Source organism: Aulonocara sp. 'chitande type north' Nkhata Bay, linkage group LG14 (assembly GCF_057382095.1).
Source record: "Aulonocara sp. 'chitande type north' Nkhata Bay isolate Kocher_YH1m ecotype deep benthic linkage group LG14, A_spYH_male_GT1.1, whole genome shotgun sequence".
Lineage (NCBI taxonomy): Eukaryota > Metazoa > Chordata > Actinopteri > Cichliformes > Cichlidae > Aulonocara > Aulonocara sp. 'chitande type north' Nkhata Bay.
In genome coordinates, this window is record NC_141357.1 from 35,278,508 (window position 1) to 35,304,790 (window position 26,283).

A 26,283-nucleotide genomic window follows, 5' to 3' on the forward strand; every position below is an offset into this window, starting at 1 on the left:
CAAAATGTCTAAATATGATGAAGCTGAAGTGACAGTGCAGGTGCTGGGACTCTGTAAACACCCCAACGCACAAACTAGAATGTTAGCAACTTTAGAAGGAGGACTTTTAGGAGGATTTTGCAAAAGGCGGTTGCTGTTGGATGGGACCAGACAGTAACACATACTGGTTGCAGTTATTTTGTGCCCATTTGTCTGCATTGCTAACAAGGTGAATGGGATATATCTTGTTATCATGTGGGAACAACAACAGCTGGAAGGACGGGGGGGCGGGATCAATTAGCCAAAATTATTTGAATATTAGCTAGGTGATATTTTTAGTTACATGGTTAAATATGTAGTTTGAACAATGCATGTAATTAAAATTCAGTTCTTATTTTTCACATTTAGATGTGTAATGTTGTAAATTTGCATTCTTATGTAATTATCAATTAACAAGACAGTCTATACAAAAACAAAAGTGGGTGCCTTATAACAAATGTATCCAATTAATTAAGGTTTTTTTCTTTATTTAAAATTTCATTGATTTTAAGTTTATTTTCCTTGATTACCATCTACAGGTATTACATTAAACAATAATATTAGTTATCTTTTAGCTTTCAGTTATTTTACAGTTTTGTCCTTTATTTTTTCCAAAGGCTTGAAAGTAACACAATAAACTGTTAAACTATATTTATGTCAAAGATTTACACAATTATTCTTTCCATTACTGAAGTAGCTATGCATGATAAGTCATTTTAAGCCCTCACACTTTGAGTCAGCTTTCTTATTATGGCTGCCAGAAGTTAACTAGTAGTTTGAAAAGGTGGTGGGTCTAAAATGCCGTGAGAAAAATGTCTAAAACTGAAGATTTAAGGCACTCTGAAGGCAAAATTTGGGATATACAGTAGAGTGTCATGAACTGCAAAGTTTAAGCAACAGACAAACAAATGTTTGTTTGTTGGCTGACAAACAAAAGGTAAGCTTTATTCCAAAGCTGATAGCTTTAGTCCAGGAAGGGAAAAAATAAAGTGTAATCCAAGATTATATGAAGCTGGTTCCCAAAAGGCTATAAAAAGGACTACAGAGACTTATGCTGAAAAGACAACAAAGGCTAGAATAAAGACAGACTGTTTCTACACATGAAGGCAGATGTCAGGTAGATGGAAACGCTTCTCCTTCCATCTACCAGCACAGTTGAACTACCAAAATAAATCAGGAAGTGAGTGACAATAACTGACACGGGAGATGTAGAGATTTGAACTTTCACACATCGGAGGATGCAGGGAGGAAGGGAATGCAAGTGACAACTTACAAACAGAACCTGGAAGTAAGAATTTGAAGTTCAAAGCACATGAAAACAAAAAACATAAATAACAAACTAAGAAAACAAGGAAAAGCATAACAAATCCACTTTGGTGTTTTTCTTTCTTCTTTTTTTGCTGCATCATGATATGGCACCTCAACCCCTGTCATCTGTGCTGTTGCAGGTGCAGAAGGAGAAGCTCCATGCCGAGCTGAAGCAGGTACTGAGCCAGAAGAGAAGTCATCTGAGAGAGTCGACCTGCCAGCTGGCCCAACCAGAGATGGACTCTGAGCCAGCAAATGAACAGACAGTAAGCAGAAGTCTGACTTTTCAGGCTGAAATATGTTACCTTTCTATGTATCAATGGCTTAAAGCTGTAATGTGCCAGGTGATGCACAGCTAAACACAGAAAACTGTTAACTTTTTCCTGCATTTTACTTCCTCTTTTCAGCCTGTGGAAAAGTGAATGTAGTCTAAGAATAGAATGACCTTTCTTCTGCGACAGCTTCATGGATAAAATGAACTTTGAAGTAAAGTTGAGAACAGTACAGTAAAACATGCACCTACTCAAACAAGTGCAAAATTTTACTCAGCATTGGAGCCCAAAAATAATTAAAATTCAAGACCGAAAAGTCATTTTAGCAATTTTTTACTTGCCTTTGACCTGCTATTCAATTCTGATGCAGTAGTGTGATGCAGGCTGACAAAACCACAGGATTTATGCACTGACTAACTTCTTTTAAAAGACTGAAATAATGACTAGTATTTTGTGTTTAACTATATTTTTGCTATTACTAAACTAGTATTGGTAATAATAAAACAAAAAAAGAATCTCGTGGATAACCGAAGTTTTGTGTTGGTGTCTGTGTGTCGCAGAGTGTGGAGGAAGCCTCTAAATCTGTGGAGATTGTGGTGGAGACAGAGGCAGGGGCTGGAGCCAGCGGCTACAGTGTGACTGGTGGAGGAGAACGAGGGATCTTTGTAAAAGACGTCCTCAAAGACTCTCCAGCTGCTAAACACCTCAGTCTACAGCAAGGTGCCTGCAAGCACACCTGATTCATTTAGAAAGCACTACTAACATACATAACATTTATATAAGATTTAAAAGGTAATTAAAAAGATATTTAGACTTCTTTTAAGGAGTTTGCACAGAAAACTTTATTATTTGGGGGGAAAGCCCAATATTACATTTTCCACATCATCTGTTCTCATTTTATTTCATATCAGCTTTGTTTATATCCCACCTTTAAAAATAGAGTTCATGAATTGCTTCAGTAATATAATGAAATATGAAACAAAAAGCCAAAAAGTTGGGGCCAAATAAAGCAAATAAAATTAAGGTGAAATTAAGTTGAAGTTAAAAGGGGAAAAAAATCTAATGTAACATGATATCAATAGAAGATAATAGGACAAGTCTTGACCCAGAAGGTGGAAATCTACAAATTCCAACAACAGTTGACGCCTATTTTTGTTGCAGAATTTTGCAGAATTTTTGTAAAAATCTTCAAATATTGATTAAACACTTCCTGACTCATCAGGGAGTCTGCAATTTCCAAAGAGTTAACAAACTCTAACCCACTTTTTTTTAAATGCATTTATTCTGATGACGTTGTCATTAGGGGGGGGGGGGATTATCGATTTATCGATTAAAAACGATTCTGGCTTGGATAACGTGATATCGATTCATTAAAATCCTGAATCGATTTTTAAATATAAATTTATTTTGCCCGAAACGCCAGAATCTCAGGTTAAACCTCACAAAATTTCTACAACCACCAAACAGCTGAAACAGTAAATGAGAGCAGGTACACGGATTCTGCACGAAGACGTAAACACAAACACAACCCAACGCATCTGAATCAGTGAGATGTCGCCTTTTCACCCGACAGCACATACGCAGACACGGACACGCCGTCGGGGCTGAAAGCCGACTGCTCACTGATTTTGAAGCGTCGGCGGGCGCTTTGTGTTTCTGTGCTTTTTGTGCTAGATTCTGAAGCTGCAGGTTTTATCTCTCTCCAAACAATACTGACTGAACCAGCAGCAAAAGAAGATCCAAACTACGCTTCACATTTCGCTTCACATAAACATCGTCACGAATTTCCTCTTACTTTTGCTGTTTTGCTTCCACCACGATAAAAATCACACTTCCTGACTCACTTCAAGAACAGTTTCCCATTTAAAAATCTCTGTTTTCTGCATTAGTCGCTTACTTACCCACCAGTCTTAGGTGTCGGCCGCTGTTTGCTTGTTTTTTTTTTTCGTTTTGGTTTGTTTTGGGGTTTTTTGCTTACTTCCGACAAGAAAGCCTCATTTCTGCTGTTCAATTCTGAACAAATTTAAACTTTTTAAAATTGTGCAAAATTGCAAAATGCTTAACTGTGTCTCTAATCAAACTTTATTTAATAAATCACTTTTACTTTTTCTACTTTTTCCACTAAATGCATCCTATACTAAATATACATCACAAACTGATGTACATGAATATATTGTTCATACTGTTTTTCTGTATGAAGGTGACCAGCTGCTAAGTGCCAAAGTCTACTTTGACAATGTGAGGTATGAAGACGCTTTAAAAATCCTTCAGTGCGCAGAGCCATATAGGGTCAGCTTCCAGCTTAAGCGAACCATCCCTGGAGCGGATGGCAGCGTGCGCCCAAAGGTTCCCAGTGTGGAGGTCAAAGGTCCCAAAGTCAAGATGGGCAAAATGGTAAAGTAGCTTTATCAATTTATTGTAATCACTTTTAATCCTGAAAGCCATTGTGCTGAAAAAATATATTGTGAGTGATCAACTAGTACAGATAGATGCAGGTCTTTAAATGTTGTTGACTGATGCTCTTGTCACACGTGTTTCTTTCAGAGTGTGAAGGGGACCAAACCATTCAAGACTCAGAAGAAACGAGGTGGACGTTTTGGTCTGAAAAGGCTAAAAGAGAAGCGAAGAGAGGAGCTGGTGGTAGAGGGAACACCTCCCAGGCTGGAGATGAGTGATGTAGAGTTTTCTCTTCCCAAATTCAAACAAAGGAAAAGTCCAAAAGTTGAAGTAGAGGAAGCCAGAGGAGCAGCAGTTGAGAGGAAGGCAAAGAAGAGGATGAGGTTGGCCTTTTTTGTTTGTTTCTTTCTCTTTGGTAGTTCCAAATAATACTACAATGCAATGCTTGTTGTACATTAAATTGCACAACATTAAATTATATCTATTGTAATGTTGTGCTTTAAATTAGATATAATCTTTTGGGGAAATATTACAATGTTCTTTCCTATTTCCTTTTTTCCTCTCTAAAACACTGTTTTCCAAGGTTCCCGCAAAAAGGAGCAAAAGTGGAGACAGGACGGTTTGAAGGACAAGTGAATATTTCCCCATCTGAAATGCCTGGAGCTAAAGTGAAAAGCAAAGGAAAAGGACACAAGTTTGGCATCACCTTTCCTACAAGCAAACACACAAAGTCAGGCTCTACTTTGGAAACTGGATCTGTGGAGCTGAAGCCTCCGGGGGTAAACATCCAGCCGCCATCTGTGGAGTTCAGTTTGTCTGCTAATAAAGATGTGGAGAAGGGAGCATCTAAAGTTAGCCTACCTGATGTGGAGTTTGCTCTCCCTTCAGGAAAAGCTGAGACATCTTTGCCCAGTGTGAAGGGAACGGCCAAAATCAAAGCTCCTGAAATGGACATCAAAGGAAGAGCTGAAACAGCTGAAGGAAAAGTTCATGTAGATGCAGACAAAGGAGATAAAAAGGTCAGAATGCCAAAGTTGAAACTACCCAAAGTTAGACTCTCACACCATTCAGATGAAATTGATGGTGACATCAAGGTAAAAGCTGGAGGCATCAAAATGCCTCATACTGACATAAAACCTCCAGAGGTAGAAATCAAAGGAGATGGGCAGATCGGTCTTCCCTCTGTTGATATTTCTTTGCCTAAAGTGAAGGGAAAGACTGACATATTGATCAAAGATCACGAAGGAATTAGGAAGACTGCAATCAACATGCCTGCCAGTGACATCTCTGTAGCTGATATTGATTTGGAATTAGACAGCGGACGGAGAATTCCTGATGAGGTCGAGGGCACTTTTAAAGGGCCCAAGATCTCTATGCCAAAGGTTGATATCTCACTACCTAAGATGGGATCATCGGTGGACACTGAGTGCCCAGAAGTGGAAGGAAAATTCTCTCTACCTTCTGTTGAGCTCTCACTCCCAAAGGTCCAATCAGACAGTGGAGATGTCCATATGGACTACTATGTTGGTGGTGATGGAAAATTCAAAATGCCTGATTTTGACATTTCTCAACCAGGAGAAGTAAACATAAGGGGACAAGGTGTGGAAGGGGAATTCAAGTTACCCAAAGTGGACCTGATCCTTCCCAAAGGCAAAGCAGGAGTGACTGATGTTGAAGGGGAAGGAAATTTTCATTTACCACCAAGTGAAATGCAGATACCCTCTGTTGATATTTCTCTTGAAAAGGGAAGGGCAAAGGGCAAAATTGAAATGGAGGCTCCCTCTGCTAAAGGACGATTCAAAATGCCTTCACTTGATGTCAGACTCCCTAAGATGGGAACATCTGAAACTGAGGCTAATTTACATGGTTCTGATATCAAAGGAGGGAAAATTGAACTGCCATCAATAGATGTTTCTCTGTCAAAAGACAAGGGAGGGGCTGAAACTGATGGAAAAGGAAGCAATTTTAAAATGCCTTCATGTAATATATCCCTACCAAAACTGAAGCCATCTGAAAAAGAGGTTGTTTTAGAAGGGAGTGAAGTAAAAGGAGGCAAACTCACCATGCCCACTGTAGACATTTCTCCTCCAAAAATAAAGCTACCTGACCCTGATGTCAAACTTGAAGGACCAGAACTTCCAGGTGTTGACTTTTCACTATCCAAGCCAAACATTGAGGCCAATGTGGAGCTCAGTGGCAGTGGGGGTAGCAAGTTCCAGCTCCCAACTTTTGATATCTCACTTCCAAAGGTGCCCACCAAAGAAGGGGAATTTGATATTGAATCTAAAGCAAAAGGAGGAGCAAAGTTCAACGTCCCATCACTTGACTTCGCTCTTCCTGTAATGAAATCACCAGAGGGAGAGGTAAAGATTGAGAGCCCTGAAGTCAAAGGAAGAAAATTCCAGATGCCTTCTTTGGATGTCTCACTACCAAAGATGAAGATGCCTGAGGGAAATCTTGTCCTAGAAGGACCTTCTCTTGACATCTCTCCTCCAAAGGGAAAAGCAAAAGGAAAAGCAGAGGGTGACATACAAGTAAAAAGTAAAGGAGAACCTTTTCAAATCCCTTCAGTTGATGTTTCTCTACCTCAAATTAAATCAAAGCAAGGTGATATAAATGTTGAAGGACCAGAAATTACCTTTGAAGGTAATGGGAAAGGAGGCAAATTCAATTTGCCATCTGTTGACATTGATCTTCCTGTTGTAAAAATGCCGACTGTTGATATTTCACTTCCAAAAGGTAAAGAAGAGGGAGAAGTTGACACTGGCATTGACATAAACACTGAAGGGCCTGAAGGTAGAGGAGGAAAGATAACACTGCCAAAATTTGACATTTCTTTACCAAAGGTAAATTTTCCTGAGGGTGATGTCAAATTAAAAGGACCTGAAACAAAGGGAAGAAAGATTGAAATGCCAGATATTGACATATCACTCCCCAAAGGAAAAGTAGGGGGGGAAATTGAAGGGCACACTGGCAAAGGCAACAAGTTCAACATGCCCTCTATTAACATCTCTCTCCCTAAAATAAAATCTAAAAGACCAGATATAGATACTGAAGGTCCTCAAGTCAGAGGTGGAAAACCAAACATGCCATCCATAGATCTTTCTACACCTAATATAAAATCTCAGGATGTAGATGTCGCGCTTGAGGGTCCTGATGTCAAGGGAGGGAACATCAAAATTCCATCTGTTGATGTTTCACTTCCTAAAGGAAAGGTTGAGGGTGACATAAATATCGAAGGCCCTGACATGAAAGGGGGCAAATTCAAAATGCCAAAATTTGATGTTTCTTTGCCTAAAGTCAGTCTCCCAAAGGCTGGAGTCGATGTTGAAGGACCAGATTTCAAAGGGAAACTTCAAATGCCCACTGCTGATATCTCTCTTCCAAAGGGAAAAGCAGATGTTGATATTGACATTGAAGGAAAAACTGGGAAAGGTGGCAAGTTTCACATGCCTTCAGTTGATATTTCTCTTCCTAAAATCAAAGCAAAGGGACTTGATGTTGATATCCAAGGGCCTGAAGTCAGAGGTGATATGTCACTCCCTAAAATCAAGTCTCCAGAGGTAGATATCAACCTCCAAGGTCCAGATATTAAAGGGGGGAAATTTAAATTGCCCACTGTCGACATGCCATCATTGGATCTTTCACTACCCAAAATGAAGTCTCCAGATGTTGATGTCACTCTTGAGGGTCCTGATGTCAAGGGAGGGAACATCAAAATTCCATCTGTTGATGTTTCACTTCCTAAAGGAAAGGTTGAGGGTGACATAAATATCGAAGGGCCTGAGATGAAAGGGGGCAAATTCAAAATGCCAAAATTTGATGTTTCTTTGCCTAAAGTCAGTCTCCCAAAGGCTGGAGTCGATGTTGAAGGACCAGATTTCAAAGGGAAACTTCAAATGCCCACTGCTGATATCTCTCTTCCAAAGGGAAAAGCAGATGTGGATATTGACATTGAAGGAAAAACTGGTAAAGGTGGCAAGTTTCACATGCCTTCAGTTGATATTTCTCTTCCTAAAATCAAAGCAACAGGACTTGATGTTGATATCCAAGGACCTGAAGTCAAAGGTGATATGTCACTCCCTAAAATCAAGTCTCCTGAGGTAGATATCAGCCTCCAAGGTCCAGATATTAAAGGGGGGAGATTTAAATTGCCCACTGTCGACATGCCATCATTGGATCTCTCACTACCCAAAATGAAGTCTCCAGATGTAGATATTAATCTTGAGGGTCCTGATGTCAAGGGAGGGAACATCAAAATTCCATCTGTTGATGTTTCACTTCCTAAAGGAAAGGTTGAGGGCAGCCTTGATGTTGAGGGCCCTGAAGTGAAGGGTGACAAGTTTAAAATGCCAAAATTTGATATTTCTTTACCAAAAGAGAGTCTTCCAGAAGGTGGTGTCAAAATAAAAGGTCCTGACATTAAAACTGGAAAGATTGAGATGCCAGACATCGATATTTCACTCCCCAAAGGAAAAGCAAAAGGAAAAATTGAAGGAGATATTGGAAAAGGCGGAAAGTTCCACATGCCATCTATTGACCTGTCTTTTCCTAAAATCAAAGCCAAAGGTCCTGAAGTTAATGTTGAAGGCCCTCAGGTTGAAGGTGGGAAGCTAAATATACCATCCCTTGATGTTTCGCTACCCAAAATGAAATCTCCAGATGTAGATGTCACTCTTGAGGGTCCTGACGTCAAGGGAGGGAAGATCAAAATTCCATCTGTTGATGTTTCACTCCCTAAAGGAAAGGTTGAGGGTGACATAAATATCGAAGGGCCTGACATGAAAGGGGGCAAATTCAAAATGCCAAAATTTGATGTTTCTTTGCCTAAAGTCAGTCTCCCAAAGGCTGGAGTCGATGTTGAAGGACCAGATTTCAAAGGGAAACTTCAAATGCCCACTGCTGATATTTCTCTTCCAAAGGGAAAAGCAGATGTGGATATTGACATTGAAGGAAAAACTGGGAAAGGTGGCAAGTTTCACATGCCTTCAGTTGATATTTCTCTTCCTAAAATCAAAGCAAAGGGACTTGATGTTGATATCCAAGGGCCTGAAGTCAGAGGTGATATGTCACTCCCTAAAATCAAGTCTCCAGAGGTAGATATCAACCTCCAAGGTCCAGATATTAAAGGGGGGAAATTTAAATTGCCCACTGTCGACATGCCATCATTGGATCTCTCACTACCCAAAATGAAGTCTCCAGAAGTTGATGTCACTCTTGAGGGTCCTGATGTCAAGGGAGGGAACATCAAAATTCCATCTGTTGATGTTTCACTTCCTAAAGGAAAGGTTGAGGGCAGCCTTGATGTTGAGGGCCCTGAAGTGAAGGGTGACAAGTTTAAAATGCCAAAATGTGATATTTCTTTACCAAAAGAGAGTCTTCCAGAAGGTGGTGTCAAAATAAAAGGTCCTGACATTAAAACTGGAAAGATTGAGATGCCAGACATCGATATTTCACTCCCCAAAGGAAAAGCAAAAGGAAAAATTGAAGGAGATATTGGAAAAGGTGGAAAGTTCCACATGCCATCTATTGACCTGTCTTTTCCTAAAATCAAAGCCAAAGGTCCTGAAGTTAATGTTGAAGGCCCTCAGGTTGAAGGTGGGAAGCTAAATATACCATCCCTTGATGTTTCGCTACCCAAAATGAAATCTCCAGATGTAGATGTCACTCTTGAGGGTCCTGATGTCAAGGGAGGGAACATCAAAATTCCATCTGTTGATGTTTCACTTCCTAAAGGAAAGGTTGAGGGTGACATAAATATCGAAGGCCCTGACATGAAAGGGGGCAAATTCAAAATGCCAAAATTTGATGTTTCTTTGCCTAAAGTCAGTCTCCCAAAGGCTGGAGTCGATGTTGAAGGACCAGATTTCAAAGGGAAACTTCAAATGCCCACTGCTGATATCTCTCTTCCAAAGGGAAAAGCAGATGTTGATATTGACATTGAAGGAAAAACTGGTAAAGGTGGCAAGTTTCACATGCCTTCAGTTGATATTTCTCTTCCTAAAATCAAAGCAAAGGGACTTGATGTTGATATCCAAGGACCTGAAGTCAGAGGTGATATGTCACTCCCTAAAATCAAGTCTCCAGAGGTAGATATCAGCCTCCAAGGTCCAGATATTAAAGGGGGGAAATTTAAATTGCCCACTGTCGACATGCCATCATTGGATCTCTCACTACCCAAAATGAAGTCTCCAGATGTTGATGTCACTCTTGAGGGTCCTGATGTCAAGGGAGGGAACATCAAAATTCCATCTGTTGATGTTTCACTTCCTAAAGGAAAGGTTGAGGGTGACATAAATATCGAAGGCCCTGAGATGAAAGGGGGCAAATTCAAAATGCCAAAATTTGATGTTTCTTTGCCTAAAGTCAGTCTCCCAAAGGCTGGAGTCGATGTTGAAGGACCAGATTTCAAAGGGAAACTTCAAATGCCCACTGCTGATATCTCTCTTCCAAAGGGAAAAGCCGATGTGGATATTGACATTGAAGGAAAAACTGGTAAAGGTGGCAAGTTTCACATGCCTTCAGCTGATATTTCTCTTCCTAAAATCAAAGCAAAGGGACTTGATGTTGATATCCAAGGGCCTGAAGTCAGAGGTGATATGTCACTCCCTAAAATCAAGTCTCCAGAGGTAGATATCAACCTCCAAGGTCCAGATATTAAAGGGGGGAAATTTAAATTGCCCACTGTCAACATGCCATCATTGGATCTCTCACTACCCAAAATGAAGTCTCCAGATGTTGATGTCACTCTTGAGGGTCCTGATGTCAAGGGAGGGAACATCAAAATTCCATCTGTTGATGTTTCACTTCCTAAAGGAAAGGTTGAGGGCAGCCTTGATGTTGAGGGCCCTGAAGTGAAGGGTGACAAGTTTAAAATGCCAAAATTTGATATTTCTTTACCAAAAGAGAGTCTTCCAGAAGGTGGTGTCAAAATAAAAGGTCCTGACATTAAAACTGGAAAGATTGAGATGCCAGACATCGATATTTCACTCCCCAAAGGAAAAGCAAAAGGAAAAATTGAAGGAGATATTGGAAAAGGTGGAAAGTTCCACATGCCATCTATTGACCTGTCTTTTCCTAAAATCAAAGCCAAGGGACCTGAAATTAATGTCGAAGGCCCTCAGGTTGAAGGTGGGAAGCTAAATATACCATCCCTTGATGTTTCGCTACCCAAAATGAAATCTCCAGATGTAGATGTCACTCTTGAGGGTCCTGATGTCAAGGGAGGGAAGATCAAAATTCCATCTGTTGATGTTTCACTTCCTAAAGGAAAGGTTGAGGGTGACATAAATATCGAAGGCCCTGACATGAAAGGGGGCAAATTCAAAATGCCAAAATTTGATGTTTCTTTGCCTAAAGTCAGTCTCCCAAAGGCTGGAGTCGATGTTGAAGGACCAGATTTCAAAGGGAAACTTCAAATGCCCACTGCTGATATCTCTCTTCCAAAGGGAAAAGCAGATGTGGATATTGACATTGAAGGAAAAACTGGTAAAGGTGGCAAGTTTCACATGCCTTCAGTTGATATTTCTCTTCCTAAAATCAAAGCAAAGGGACTTGATGTTGATATCCAAGGACCTGAAGTCAAAGGTGATATGTCACTCCCTAAAATCAAGTCTCCAGAGGTAGATATCAACCTCCAAGGTCCAGATATTAAAGGGGGGAAATTTAAATTGCCCACTGTCGACATGCCATCATTGGATCTCTCACTACCCAAAATGAAGTCTCCAGATGTAGATGTCACTCTTGAGGGTCCTGATGTCAAGGGAGGGAACATCAAAATTCCATCTGTTGATGTTTCACTTCCTAAAGGAAAGGTTGAGGGTGACATAAATATCGAAGGGCCTGAGATGAAAGGGGGCAAATTCAAAATGCCAAAATTTGATGTTTCTTTGCCTAAAGTCAGTCTCCCAAAGGCTGGAGTCGATGTTGAAGGACCAGATTTCAAAGGGAAACTTCAAATGCCCACTGCTGATATCTCTCTTCCAAAGGGAAAAGCAGATGTGGATATTGACATTGAAGGAAAAACTGGTAAAGGTGGCAAGTTTCACATGCCTTCAGTTGATATTTCTCTTCCTAAAATCAAAGCAAAGGGACTTGATGTTGATATCCAAGGGCCTGAAGTCAGAGGTGATATGTCACTCCCTAAAATCAAGTCTCCAGAGGTAGATATAAGCCTCCAAGGTCCAGATATTAAAGGGGGGAAATTTAAATTGCCCACTGTCGACATGCCATCATTGGATCTCTCACTACCCAAAATGAAGTCTCCAGATGTTGATGTCACTCTTGAGGGTCCTGATGTCAAGGGAGGGAACATCAAAATTCCATCTGTTGATGTTTCACTTCCTAAAGGAAAGGTTGAGGGTGACATAAATATCGAAGGCCCTGACATGAAAGGGGGCAAATTCAAAATGCCAAAATTTGATGTTTCTTTGCCTAAAGTCAGTCTCCCAAAGGCTGGAGTCGATGTTGAAGGACCAGATTTCAAAGGGAAACTTCAAATGCCCACTGCTGATATCTCTCTTCCAAAGGGAAAAGCAGATGTGGATATTGACATTGAAGGAAAAACTGGTAAAGGTGGCAAGTTTCACATGCCTTCAGTTGATATTTCTCTTCCTAAAATCAAAGCAAAGGGACTTGATGTTGATATCCAAGGGCCTGAAGTCAGAGGTGATATGTCACTCCCTAAAATCAAGTCTCCAGAGGTAGATATAAGCCTCCAAGGTCCAGATATTAAAGGGGGGAAATTTAAATTGCCCACTGTCGACATGCCATCATTGGATCTCTCACTACCCAAAATGAAGTCTCCAGATGTTGATGTCACTCTTGAGGGTCCTGATGTCAAGGGAGGGAACATCAAAATTCCATCTGTTGATGTTTCACTTCCTAAAGGAAAGGTTGAGGGTGACATAAATATCGAAGGCCCTGACATGAAAGGGGGCAAATTCAAAATGCCAAAATTTGATGTTTCTTTGCCTAAAGTCAGTCTCCCAAAGGCTGGAGTCGATGTTGAAGGACCAGATTTCAAAGGGAAACTTCAAATGCCCACTGCTGATATCTCTCTTCCAAAGGGAAAAGCAGATGTGGATATTGACATTGAAGGAAAAACTGGTAAAGGTGGCAAGTTTCACATGCCTTCAGTTGATATTTCTCTTCCTAAAATCAAAGCAAAGGGACTTGATGTTGATATCCAAGGACCTGAAGTCAAAGGTGATATGTCACTCCCTAAAATCAAGTCTCCAGAGGTAGATATCAACCTCCAAGGTCCAGATATTAAAGGGGGGAAATTTAAATTGCCCACTGTCGACATGCCATCATTGGATCTCTCACTACCCAAAATGAAGTCTCCAGATGTAGATGTCACTCTTGAGGGTCCTGATGTCAAGGGAGGGAACATCAAAATTCCATCTGTTGATGTTTCACTTCCTAAAGGAAAGGTTGAGGGTGACATAAATATCGAAGGCCCTGAGATGAAAGGGGGCAAATTCAAAATGCCAAAATTTGATGTTTCTTTGCCTAAAGTCAGTCTCCCAAAGGCTGGAGTCGATGTTGAAGGACCAGATTTCAAAGGGAAACTTCAAATGCCCACTGCTGATATCTCTCTTCCAAAGGGAAAAGCCGATGTGGATATTGACATTGAAGGAAAAACTGGTAAAGGTGGCAAGTTTCACATGCCTTCAGTTGATATTTCTCTTCCTAAAATCAAAGCAAAGGGACTTGATGTTGATATCCAAGGACCTGAAGTCAAAGGTGATATGTCACTCCCTAAAATCAAGTCTCCAGAGGTAGATATCAACCTCCAAGGTCCAGATATTAAAGGGGGGAAATTTAAATTGCCCACTGTCGACATGCCATCATTGGATCTCTCACTACCCAAAATGAAGTCTCCAGATGTAGATGTCACTCTTGAGGGTCCTGATGTCAAGGGAGGGAACATCAAAATTCCATCTGTTGATGTTTCACTTCCTAAAGGAAAGGTTGAGGGTGACATAAATATCGAAGGGCCTGAGATGAAAGGGGGCAAATTCAAAATGCCAAAATTTGATGTTTCTTTGCCTAAAGTCAGTCTCCCAAAGGCTGGAGTCGATGTTGAAGGACCAGATTTCAAAGGGAAACTTCAAATGCCCACTGCTGATATCTCTCTTCCAAAGGGAAAAGCAGATGTGGATATTGACATTGAAGGAAAAACTGGTAAAGGTGGCAAGTTTCACATGCCTTCAGTTGATATTTCTCTTCCTAAAATCAAAGCAAAGGGACTTGATGTTGATATCCAAGGGCCTGAAGTCAGAGGTGATATGTCACTCCCTAAAATCAAGTCTCCAGAGGTAGATATAAGCCTCCAAGGTCCAGATATTAAAGGGGGGAAATTTAAATTGCCCACTGTCGACATGCCATCATTGGATCTCTCACTACCCAAAATGAAGTCTCCAGATGTTGATGTCACTCTTGAGGGTCCTGATGTCAAGGGAGGGAACATCAAAATTCCATCTGTTGATGTTTCACTTCCTAAAGGAAAGGTTGAGGGTGACATAAATATTGAAGGGCCCGAGATGAAAGGGGGCAAATTCAAAATGCCAAAATTTGATGTTTCTTTGCCTAAAGTCAGTCTCCCAAAGGCTGGAGTCGATGTTGAAGGACCAGATTTCAAAGGGAAACTTCAAATGCCCACTGCTGATATCTCTCTTCCAAAGGGAAAAGCAGATGTGGATATTGACATTGAAGGAAAAACTGGTAAAGGTGGCAAGTTTCACATGCCTTCAGTTGATATTTCTCTTCCTAAAATCAAAGCAAAGGGACTTGATGTTGATATCCAAGGGCCTGAAGTCAGAGGTGATATGTCACTCCCTAAAATCAAGTCTCCAGAGGTAGATATAAGCCTCCAAGGTCCAGATATTAAAGGGGGGAAATTTAAATTGCCCACTGTCGACATGCCATCATTGGATCTCTCACTACCCAAAATGAAGTCTCCAGATGTTGATGTCACTCTTGAGGGTCCTGATGTCAAGGGATGGAACATCAAAATTCCATCTGTTGATGTTTCACTTCCTAAAGGAAAGGTTGAGGGTGACATAAATATCGAAGGCCCTGACATGAAAGGGGGCAAATTCAAAATGCCAAAATTTGATGTTTCTTTGCCTAAAGTCAGTCTCCCAAAGGCTGGAGTCGATGTTGAAGGACCAGATTTCAAAGGGAAACTTCAAATGCCCACTGCTGATATCTCTCTTCCAAAGGGAAAAGCAGATGTGGATATTAACATTGAAGGAAAAACTGGTAAAGGTGGCAAGTTTCACATGCCTTCAGTTGATATTTCTCTTCCTAAAATCAAAGCAAAGGGACTTGATGTTGATATCCAAGGGCCTGAAGTCAGAGGTGATATGTCACTCCCTAAAATCAAGTCTCCAGAGGTAGATATAAGCCTCCAAGGTCCAGATATTAAAGGGGGGAAATTTAAATTGCCCACTGTCGACATGCCATCATTGGATCTCTCACTACCCAAAATGAAGTCTCCAGATGTTGATGTCACTCTTGAGGGTCCTGATGTCAAGGGAGGGAACATCAAAATTCCATCTGTTGATGTTTCACTTCCTAAAGGAAAGGTTGAGGGTGACATAAATATCGAAGGCCCTGAGATGAAAGGGGGCAAATTCAAAATGCCAAAATTTGATGTTTCTTTGCCTAAACTCAGTCTCCCAGAAGGTGGTGTAAAAATAAAGGGCCATGATACTAAAGGTGGGACAACTGAGATACCCGAAATTGATATTTCACTCCCTAAAGCAAAAGCACACGGAGAAATTGACGGGCACGCTGAAAAGGGTGGAAGGTTTCATATGCCATCTGTCTCTCTTCCTAAAATCAAAGCAACGGGACCTCAATTCAACATAGAAGGTGCACATCCAGGGTTTGAGATTTTACTACCTGAAGGAAAAGCTGAAGTTGACCTCAACATCGAAGGTCCTGGCAATAAAGGACGCAAATTCACAATGCCCAAAGTTGATATTTCACTTCCAAAGATGAACTTCCCAGAAGGTGATATCAAAGTGGAAGGACCCAACGTGAAGGGAGAAAAGGTTACAGTTCCAGAGGGTACAGTAGAGGGAGATATCAATATTGAAGGACTCTCTGAAAAAGGAAGGTTTGATATCCCGAAGGTTGAAGTTGATAAAAAAGGAGGTGGATTCCATATGCCAAGTCTTGACATAAATCTGCCCAAATTTGACCTTGACCTCAGCCTGCCCTCTGGTGTAAAAGCTAAAGGCTTCAAAGTTGATACTCTAAGTCCTGATGCATCTGGAGATTTGGAGATGTCTGGTCTTACAGGAGGCCTTAATCCTGCCAAATTGGAAGTTAAGAATGAAGATATAGAGACAGGTGGTCTAGAAGGTCCAGGTGCATCCCTAAAACTTCCCACAGTAAAACTACCAACAGTTGACATCTCAGCTCCAAAGATGGATCTCAATTTTGGCCTTACAAAACCCAAAGGTGATGATGTGGAAGTAGAACTTCTGAAAGCAGAAGGAGGGAGGCCTTCTTCAGGGGGCAGCTTTGATCTACCTGTTTTCCTCAAAGTACCTAGTTTCACTCTTCCTAGGTTTGGGGGAAAGACAAAGAGCTGTAACTTGGAAATACCAGTACCTAAGGGAGATACTTCACTCAGTTCACCACATGTAGAAGGAGAGATCAGAGCACCGTCGGTGGAGTTTGATGGAGGTGGAAAAGTCAAGGTGAAAAAACCTAAAATCAAACTGCCCTCATTTGGCATGTCCAAGAAGGCTGCAGATGTATCAGTCTCTTGTCCTGATGTTGATGTTAAAGGGAAAAGGGGAAAAATTGACATTCATCAACCAGATATCAATGTTGACAACTCAGATGACATGTCAAAATACAAAATGAAATTTCCCAAGTTAAAAATATCATCACCCAAAAGTGAACTCCCAGAGGAAAAAGTTGAAGCAAAACTGGATGCAGATGTAGAGGCAAAAGGTGGCTTCCATGCACCTGACGTCTCTTTAAAACTGCCAAAGTTTTCTATCCCAGGCTTTGTCTCTAAGGAAAAAGACCTAGGTAAGCCAAGTGGTGACCTTGAAGCTAAAACCAAGGTCAAGATGCCTTCTGTTGAGCTCTCGTTACCAGCAGCTAAAACACCAGAGACTGAGGTTCTTCTCCCAAAAGCAGAAGTTGATGTTACAGAGGCTGATATAAGAGGTTATGAGGGAAACCTTAAAATTCCCAAAATGCCAACGATTGATGTTTCTCTCCCCAAATTAGACCTTGATGTGTCCTTGCCCAGAGGAAAGTCTCCAAAGATTGAAGGACCAGACCTGGAGCTAAAAGGGGGTGACGGAAAATTCAAAAGGCCTCATTTTAATATGCCTGCACTTGATATTTCACTTCCAAAAGCAAAGACTGATTCACCAGATTTAGAAATGAAGGAGACTACAGAGGGAAAGTTAAAAATGCCTCACATAAAAATGCCCAACATTGACATATCGCTTCCTAAAGGAAAACTCAAAGATACTGAGGCAGAAATAGAAGTGGATGGACAAGGAGAAGCAAAAGTCAAAACACCTTATCTGAAAATGCCCAATGCTGATGTTTCTCTGCCTAAAGGTCATATTGAAGGTCCAGAGATAGAGATTCAAGGAGAAGGTGGAAAATTCAAGATGCCACATCTAAGCATGCCTTCTGTTGATATTTCATTGCCCAAAGGGAAGATTGGAGGTCCAGATGTTGAAGTAGAAGGACATGGCAAAGGAAATTTTAAGATGCCTCACTGGAAAAAGCCAGATGTTGATATCTCTCTAACCAAAGGACAGATTGAAGGTCCAGAAGTGGAGTTAAAGGGGGAAGGTGGGAAATTTAAGATACCACATCTAAGCATGCCCTCTGTTGATATTTCACTGCCCAGCGGAAAGACTGGAGATGCAGAGACTGAAACAGAAGGAAATGAAAGAGCGAAATTCAAAACACCACAAATGAAAATGCCTTCAGTTGATATTTCAGCACCCAAGGGAAAGATTGAAGGTGCAGATATCGAAATGAATGTTGATGTTTCTCTACCTAAAAGAAAAGTTGAAAGTCCAGGAGTTCGAGATGTGGAGATCAAAGGAGAAGCTGGAAAATTCAAGATGCCCCACATCAATATGCCTTCAGTTGATATTTCACTACCTAAAGGAAAAACAGAAGGTGCAGAGATCGAGCTGGAAGGAGGTGCAGGGGGGGGGATCAGAATGCCTCAGGTCAAAATGCCAGGTTTTAACGTCTCTCTACCCAAAGGAAAAGCTGGCAAAATTAAAGGAGAGATTGAAATTGAGGGAGATGGCAGCAAAATGCCACATATGACAGTGCCTTCAGTCAATATTTCACTTCCAACGGGAGAGACTGAAGGTGCCAACGCTACAATTAAGGGTGAGGGAGGAATATTCAGGATGCCAAAAGTTGACATTTCTCTTCCTAAAGGAAAACCTTCAGTGCAAGGTCCTGAGGCAGATATCAGGGGAGATAGAGGAGAGTTCAAGATGCCAAATGTGGGCATATCACTTCCCAAGGGAAAAGTAAACATTGATACACCAGCAGAGAAAATGGAGACAGAGGGAGGAATCATCAAACTGCCAGATATCAAGATGCCAAAAGTTGATATTTCACTCCCGAAAGGCAAAAGTAAAGGTAGTGAGGTATCTGTTGTAGAGATGAAAGTAACCAGTTCTGATATTAAAGTTCCAGAGGGAGAAATACTACTGCCAATGGCTAAAACCACTGAAGCAGAGATTAACTTACCAAGTGGTAAGGCTGACCTGGACACTGGGGCTCTTGGAGAAGCTGATTTGCATTTTGAGGGTGAGCACAAAGGCCTAAAATTAAAAGTCCCGACAATAGATATCAAAGGTCCAAAAGGAGGCTTAGAACTTGATACTGGACTTCACAAAGGGGAGGGCAAAAAGGACAGGAAAAAAGTTGATCTACCTGACTTAGATGTCACTACAGAAACCAGCAGCAAAGTAAAAGGGCCTAAAGTCAAAGGAACAAAATTCAAGATTGGAATGCCAAAAAAGAAAAACGGTGGAGAAAGATTTGAGTATTTTGAAGTTGAAACCCAGAATGGTCATAAAGATGACAAAAATCGTGTTAACCATCCAGTACCAGAAGTTACATTACCAAGTGTAAGTCTAAAAACAGAAGTGAAAGGAGAGGGTGGCTCCTCATCTCCACATGCAGGAATCAGAGTCCCCAAAATACCAGACATAGAGTTTGATATTGGCTCATCTCAAGATGGAGATAACAGCAAAACAGAAAAAGGCAAGAAAATCAAAATCCCTAAGTTTGGCGTCCCATTACCCTCCCTATCCTCACCAGAGGAAAGTGTGAATGTCCATGGGCCAGAAATTCAGTATGAGGGCCCTAAAATGCCTAAAGTAAAGAAAGCGGTTTTTGTCTTGGTAGACACTCCTCCAACAAATAAGCCTGCTACAAGCACAAGTCCCTTAAAAGGGGAAGCAATGGCTGAGGCTGAGACAGAGACTGTCAAAGTGAAGATGCCCAAAATCAAAAAGAAGCCAAGCTTTGGAAAGTCCAAAGAAAAGTCAGCTGCTGCAAGTGCAGAAAAAGAAGGGGCAGAAGAAGAAAAGTCAAAGGGGGGAAGAATAAAGATGCCTAAAGTGTCGTTTTCGTCTGGCAAATCTGCATCATTTGGTGGTGACACTGTCAAAAGAGAAGGTTCAAGTTCAAGTCTCAATGGTGAAAGCCCTCACAAGGGCTCCAAGGAAGAGAAGGTGGCATTCAGTGGTAAAATCAAACTCCCAAAGGTGGAGTTCACCAGTCTATATGGGAAGACGGGTGCAAGAGGAGCAGACATGGAAACAAGTGGGGAACTGGGAAAGCATTCATCACCAGAAGAAGTACAATCAAGCACAATGTTACCAGGGGGTTTCACTGAGGAGCCTTTGAAGGATTTGGTGTCTTCTCGTGCCAGAACAGAAATGCTGGACAGGGACAGCTCAGAGTCCCCTTCTGGTTTTGCCACAGAGTTCACCTCAACAAAGTTTCAAGCTTGGAGCAAGGTGGAGAGCAAAAGCAGGGAATCAGAAGAGAGAGAGTCTTCCTCATGGTTTAAGGTCCCAAAGGTCACCTTGAAGCCACATGCCACAGGTAAGGCTAAAGGAGATGCTATCCGATTGTTCAGTCTGACGTCACTAGCCGTGTCTGGGTCTAAACTCCGCTGCAGGTCCATATATCAAACGATCACTATGGCATTACTGAGAGTTGAAAAACTGTCTAAAGTCTTTCATCTTTAATAAAATGATCAGCGTTCTGCTCTACCAGGTGTAACAATTGAGTTTAACATCCAGGCATCCATGAAAACGGAATTTATGACATCTAACGGAGTTAGAAGTTAGCAGGAGTTAGCTCGCTAGCTTCTATCTAAATACAATATAGCATGTCCTGACTGCGGGGTTTTGGAAACAAATTAAAACGTACAGCTCTGCTATCACTTCCAGCATTAATGAAGACAGAAAACTAAACAGCAGTGACGTTTGTAGGGTTACTGAAGTTGGGTTAGCTGGTATATAATGATGTGCTACGTGACCGCTAGCGACACAGCTATGTTAGCATAATATAAACAAGCTAACTTTTTTTCCACTCAATAAAAGTTAACATGAGTGTTCTCGGTGGTCAGGAACAAATGTAATCACATGGCAGGATGCTGTAAAAGGACCAAACTTCAGCCAGGAGAACAACTGAGATAATCCATCCACAATACGAGGTTAGTCATTCATATACTGCTGCATGGGCTGGGCTGTAGTTACATCCTAAGGTTTTAAAAGCTGAGCTTAAATAAATGATTAGTGGTAATAAAAGCCGAGGGAGGTCAACAGTGATCACTGACTGTTTTAGGAGCTTTTTGAGATCAAATAGAAGAAAATACATAACATTAAACATGTTAACAACACAAAAGCCATATTAAACGCAGACTACTTTAGACCCGGAAGTAGGATTCGTCGCGTCATCACTGAACAACCGGATTGGGCTGGCATTACGTCAATACTGCTGTTAATGTTATTATTAAAGCCGCTTTTTGTAAAAACCCTCTGAGATATTTAATTAAAAACTTCACCACAAGATGGCAGCATTTTACCAGAAAGTTTTAGTGCAGGTTTTGAACCCAACCCAGTCAGCTTTAAATTCTTCTGCATTCATTTGAATCACTGTGCATTGCCACACTAAAAGACTAGTCATCCAGTGTTTCATGTTTCTTTAAGAAAAATGCATAGCCTGAGCTCTTATATATTTTAATAGATATAGTAAGGACAAGAAAATAGAGATTTTTTTATCAAAGCACTACATTGAAAATTTAGAAAAATCTAAATTTGTATCTACCCCGTCTATTAAATTTGCCCGTTTAGTTGCATTATGAGAAATGAGAAAATAAAGCATATAAATGAGAAAATGAAAAACTGTAAAAGTCTACACATTCAAAAATGATGTTTAATCAATTTTGCATGTGGTTCTCATATGTTATGTCTGGATTTTACTGGGTTTTTTCACTATATTGCCACAGGATTTATTAGAATATACTTTACACTATCTATACTTTATTCTTGCTGCTACCTTTGATGTTTTTTGTATATTTTTTTGTGTTCCTGGTAAATAAATCACTAATCTATATACTCTTGTTTTGTCTCTTCTACATAAGACTAAGTTTCTTTTCCCTCTTGATTTCTTCACCTATCCTCCTCTTTTTCTTTCATTTCTCTTATTTCCTGGCCTACCTACTGCAGGCTTCCTCCAGATAACTCCAGAGAGTTCTCCTCAGGCCCAGCAGAAAGGTGAGGTAGGGGGGGAGGCAGATGTCTCGGGGTCTTTCTGCCTCCACACCTCAGGGCTCGACTTCACCACCTCGCAAATGACCGAAGAGCACCAAATCTCTTCCTCCGAGGAGGGAACTGTCACCATGGTGACAAAGACCACCAGAATCACCCACCTGGCTGAAACACGAACAGACGAGTCTTCAACGACCACAGCAACAACAAAGACAACAACAGCAGCTCACCAGGTGTCAAAGTACTGAAGATGCTGGAATGGTATCTTTAATGTATTTTACTTTTCTTGTTATTGTTGTTTAGTTTTTTTGTGAGGTTGCCGTGTTAATATAAAGTAAACCTCTAATAAAAGGACAATTCATCCCCAAATTAGTGATACATTAGTTTTTTCTTCTGACCTGTAGTGCTGTTTATCTACTGAACTTTTTTGAACTGATTATTTGTGGGCTCCACGCATCATTTCTCCAGCTAATATCGCCAAAACTGGGCAACTCTAACCAAATCAATTTAGATGGATAAATAGTAACATAGCCCAGAGGAACACCGTGTATATTAATTTGGGGTTCATCTGTGCCTTAACAAAAAAAATTATATTATATTTTCATAGATGATGTATGAATGTGATGAACTACAATAACATTACATCAAGCAGTATTATTGTCATTATTATAGCTAAAGATTGCTATATATTTCCTTCTCTCATCTTACATGTGACGACTTTTTTTGTTACGGTTTGTTAGTTTAGTCCAAATTATTTATCCGATTTTGTTTGGTTTTTAAAGGTTTCACTCTGAATGTAAACATGTCGGACTGTTTCATTATTTATTTTTGTTTTGTGTTTGAAATGCGCTGGAAAGAGTCTTTTACTCACATCGACTTCATGGTTCATGATTCAGTTCCATGATCATTTAAAAATATTTCATTATAACCATCACAACGTAGGCCAGAGGAATATTTATGTAAATAAAACAATATAATTGATTTTTTGAAGCTGTTTCCTTTTCAGTTCAAAATGTATTTTCATATTTACCAAAGCATAAATGATATTGTTTTGACCTGAAACAATGTTTTGTTTATCTTGAAGAAAAAGTGTGAACTTTCTGAGATTATGGGCTTTTTTTGCCATAGTTTTATATATTAGCACATTTAGCCTGTGCTTTTTTTTTTTCCCAGAGACGGTCAGTGAGTAAGCAGGACGCTCTGGACTCTTTATCTGCTGTGGGGATCAAACCTGTGACTATCTGGTTATAGGTTGCTCTCAAATATTTAGCCCAACCTGCTGCTAATATATTTTTTATTAATGTTTTTACTGTACAATGCCAAAAAAAAGGGCACCACTGTATTTTTTGTGAATGAGGCTGTAGCTTTAAAATACACTGATATTTCTGAAGCTCGGCTGTTAAGTATTGTTGCGTTTCAAAACATCAGCAGTGAGCTGGACGGAAATTTGGGGATTTAAACCAGAAATTCAGAAATTTTAGAGAGGAAACTGTAAAGTTTATTCTGTTGATCCAAGTTGCTAAAAGGCTGCTAGAGTGAGACTAGTGGGGGTGGCGTGTCTTGATCTTGTTGCAAAGCAATCGTGTTAGAAAAAAAGGCCAGAAAACAGAGTTATAAATATTTCTAAAAACACCAAAAATTACTGTCGGAGAGATTGAAACTTTAAGTGCCTTTACCCAGTACAATTTAAACAATGTATCTACTATTTAATGTATAAACTGTTTTAAAATGGAATAATCTTCTTGAATATCAGTTTTTATGTCTCTAAATTTTGATATTTAAGTTTAATTTATAAACAAAGAACTTACCATTTATAAACATGTTTGTAATTTTTCTGGTATTCTGTTAAAACGTCCTACCTTAAAGGATACACCAATCAGGCTTTTTGAACGGTTTTCTATTTTCAAGTAGATGTAAAACATTTAAGAATAAACACTTTTATGTTTCCTTTATTTGGCTGACTGATGGAATGAAGCTGCGTGGTAAAATGCATGAATCCATAAAAGAGTTGTCTCATTAACAACGTTTAGCACAGTGCCTTTTTTTGCAGCTGAGAACTAGAACTTTAAAAAAAGCTGAGACGAGTAGTGACATGTGAAGGTAACGCGCACTGAGGCAGGATGTACATGCAGAGAGATTTTTAACTTTCTGGTTTAACAAGGTCTTCGAATTTCTTTTTGATTCTAAGGGTTTCAGTGGCAAGTGTTTTGTCAGAGCTGCATTGAAAGAATGTTTGTAAAGATGTTACTTAAATAAAGTAATATTCACACAAAAAGTCTTCTGTCCTGTAGTCAAATTTTAAATAAATTTCAGTGAAATTTTCAAAGAGACAACATTATTTCCTACTCCATATTTTTATATTGCATAATTCTCATCTCAGAGTTATTCTTCATCATAAGCTGGGCCTTGGTGCAGATCCTCACTTCCTTAAATGTCTGAAACAAGCTGTTTTTAGATCTTCACTTTAAGGCCACCCAACTTTCATAAACCAACTGCCCCCTGAATCGATGCCCCTCACAGGGGCAACGGGTAGGTGGAGCTTGTGTGTAGCACTTTGTGCCTTAATTGACCATATTAGGGAGATCCTCCCTCTATGACATCATCCCTAGCCAAGGGTATAAAAAAAATGACTGAAAAGGCTATTTAAAGCAGTTTATAGCAATTTATGGTGTGTGTATACTTGCCTCATTATTTGAAAACCACTTTATTTAATATAAGCATACACCATTTAAGAGTATGACAGAACATATGAACAAAGCACAACATGTACATTTTAAATTCCTAATATAAGAAACGCAGTGGTCTGGAAGCCCATTTAAATCCAGAAAAATAATTAAGACTCTTAATAATCTTTAATGTATTTCTTTTTGAATATTTTGACTATATGATACCAAAGCTCGGTTTTACTGGCCTGTTTATATTAGAGTTATGAAAAAGATCCATAGCACACGAATGAGGCTTATTGAAAATGTCTGGAGAGGAGGACTTTGGAGGGAAAAAGTAAATTGTGCACATGGATGTATGACGTCTTCTTTCTATGTGTGTGTGTGTCTGTGTGTGTCTCCCAATCTACTCATCTGCTGCTGTGATGATGCTGTGAAAACGTAGGCTCTCTGGTGAGAGTATGTGAGGCTACACTAATGCTGTATGAGGAGTAAACAATGCCATGAAGCAGAGACAGGGGAAAGTGCAGCATCACCAGCTACAAACTTACTGTTTTCAGTTCACTGAACAATTTCAGCATTTTTAAAATCTCATAATTTCATCCCTTTTAAAATAAAGTTTCTTTTGGCTAATACCAGGGTGTTTTTGTTGTTGTTGTATTTGTTTGGAGCCGGAATTAACCATATTTGGATGAATCCTTGCAAGTTCCGTTAGCAAGAGGTTAGCAAGGTAAATGCTAATGCTAAGCAATGGAAACATAAATTACTAGAATTTTAATCACTGAAACTAAAATCAGCGCCTCTTAGATGGTGTCATAACAATTTAAACATACTCCACACTGTACCTTAATATCCAATATGCTGTCACACACAAAAAAATGGTAAAATCATAAACAATGGGTGAAAGTAGCATCTAGTCTGCACTTTTACTACAACAAGCACAGGTACTGGCTCCCTGATAGGTGACTAACTCACTGTCCTAATATAGATAATGTAGATAATACAGTGAGTAGAAAAATAAACAGTTATTAATGCAATGAAACTCAACCATTACATAAACAGTAGCACTGTAGACCAAGTGACTTATGTAAACACAGACACCTGTGGCTAGTCTACTGGTAATTTTGGCAAATTAAGCTAACAAGTAATATAAAAAATGACCTCTAAAATTTCAGAATATTTACTCCTTTATTTCAAAAGCTTATAGAAATATGGAGAGAACACAAATACTTTCATAGGTGACCTGTGGGTGACATTTTCACTTTCCGTAACTGTTTCTCTTGTGTATATTTTTCTGCTGCACACTGAAAAAAAATCAACTAATTTTATTGTTAAGTATTTTCAGAGAAAGCTGCTTGTCATATCTCAGGAATACATCAGAGAAACCGGGAGTGTGCCCAGAAAAAGCAAAAGTAGCCATATTTTTCTGTGATTTGTTACTTTTTCTAATAGTTATATTAATTAACTCACCAGTCAATAATAATTTTGCTACTGGGATTCTTTCACTTGTACTTAAAAAACACATTTCGTCTAAAATGTCCCATTTTGTTTGGTTGTTTTTTCAGAATAAACACATTTAAACTATTTTAATGGGGAATGGTTAAAATTCCAGACACTGTGTTTTTATTACATGTTATATTCACCTCTGAAAATGTCAGAAATCAACGTACATATGATAAATATTGTGTTAAATTCTAGATCTAGGTCTGAAGCTCCCAGTAGCAAACAAATAGATTCTGTTTGTTCTATTTTAGACCAGTGTGTTCTTTCTCCCTAAGTGTGGCATCACGAACCCTCCATACACTTCCGCTC

The 26,283-nt window shown here is 39.8% G+C and overlaps 1 protein-coding gene across 3 annotated transcripts in view; it reads left to right on the forward strand.

Moving 5' to 3' along the window:
• The window catches only part of prx (periaxin), a 45,753-nt gene extending 21,135 nt beyond the window's left edge, over window positions 1–24,618 (forward strand). Inside the window, exons 4-10 of one of the 3 annotated variants that reach the window (XM_086262317.1) lie at window positions 1,467–1,592; window positions 2,159–2,318; window positions 3,799–3,992; window positions 4,143–4,378; window positions 4,579–10,816; window positions 11,270–20,135; window positions 21,767–24,618. In XM_086262317.1, coding sequence (XP_086118443.1) covers window positions 1,563–1,592; window positions 2,159–2,318; window positions 3,799–3,992; window positions 4,143–4,378; window positions 4,579–10,816; window positions 11,270–20,135; window positions 21,767–22,056 — 16,014 coding nt within the window. In that variant the 5' untranslated portion in view covers window positions 1,467–1,562 and the 3' untranslated portion in view covers window positions 22,057–24,618. Of the gene's footprint in view, window positions 1–1,466; window positions 1,593–2,158; window positions 2,319–3,798; window positions 3,993–4,142; window positions 4,379–4,578; window positions 20,136–21,681 lie in introns of all 3 variants that reach the window. The other 2 variants (XM_086262315.1, XM_086262316.1) reach the window with 2 other exon arrangements.
• Window positions 24,619–26,283: the final 1,665 nt, after the last annotated feature.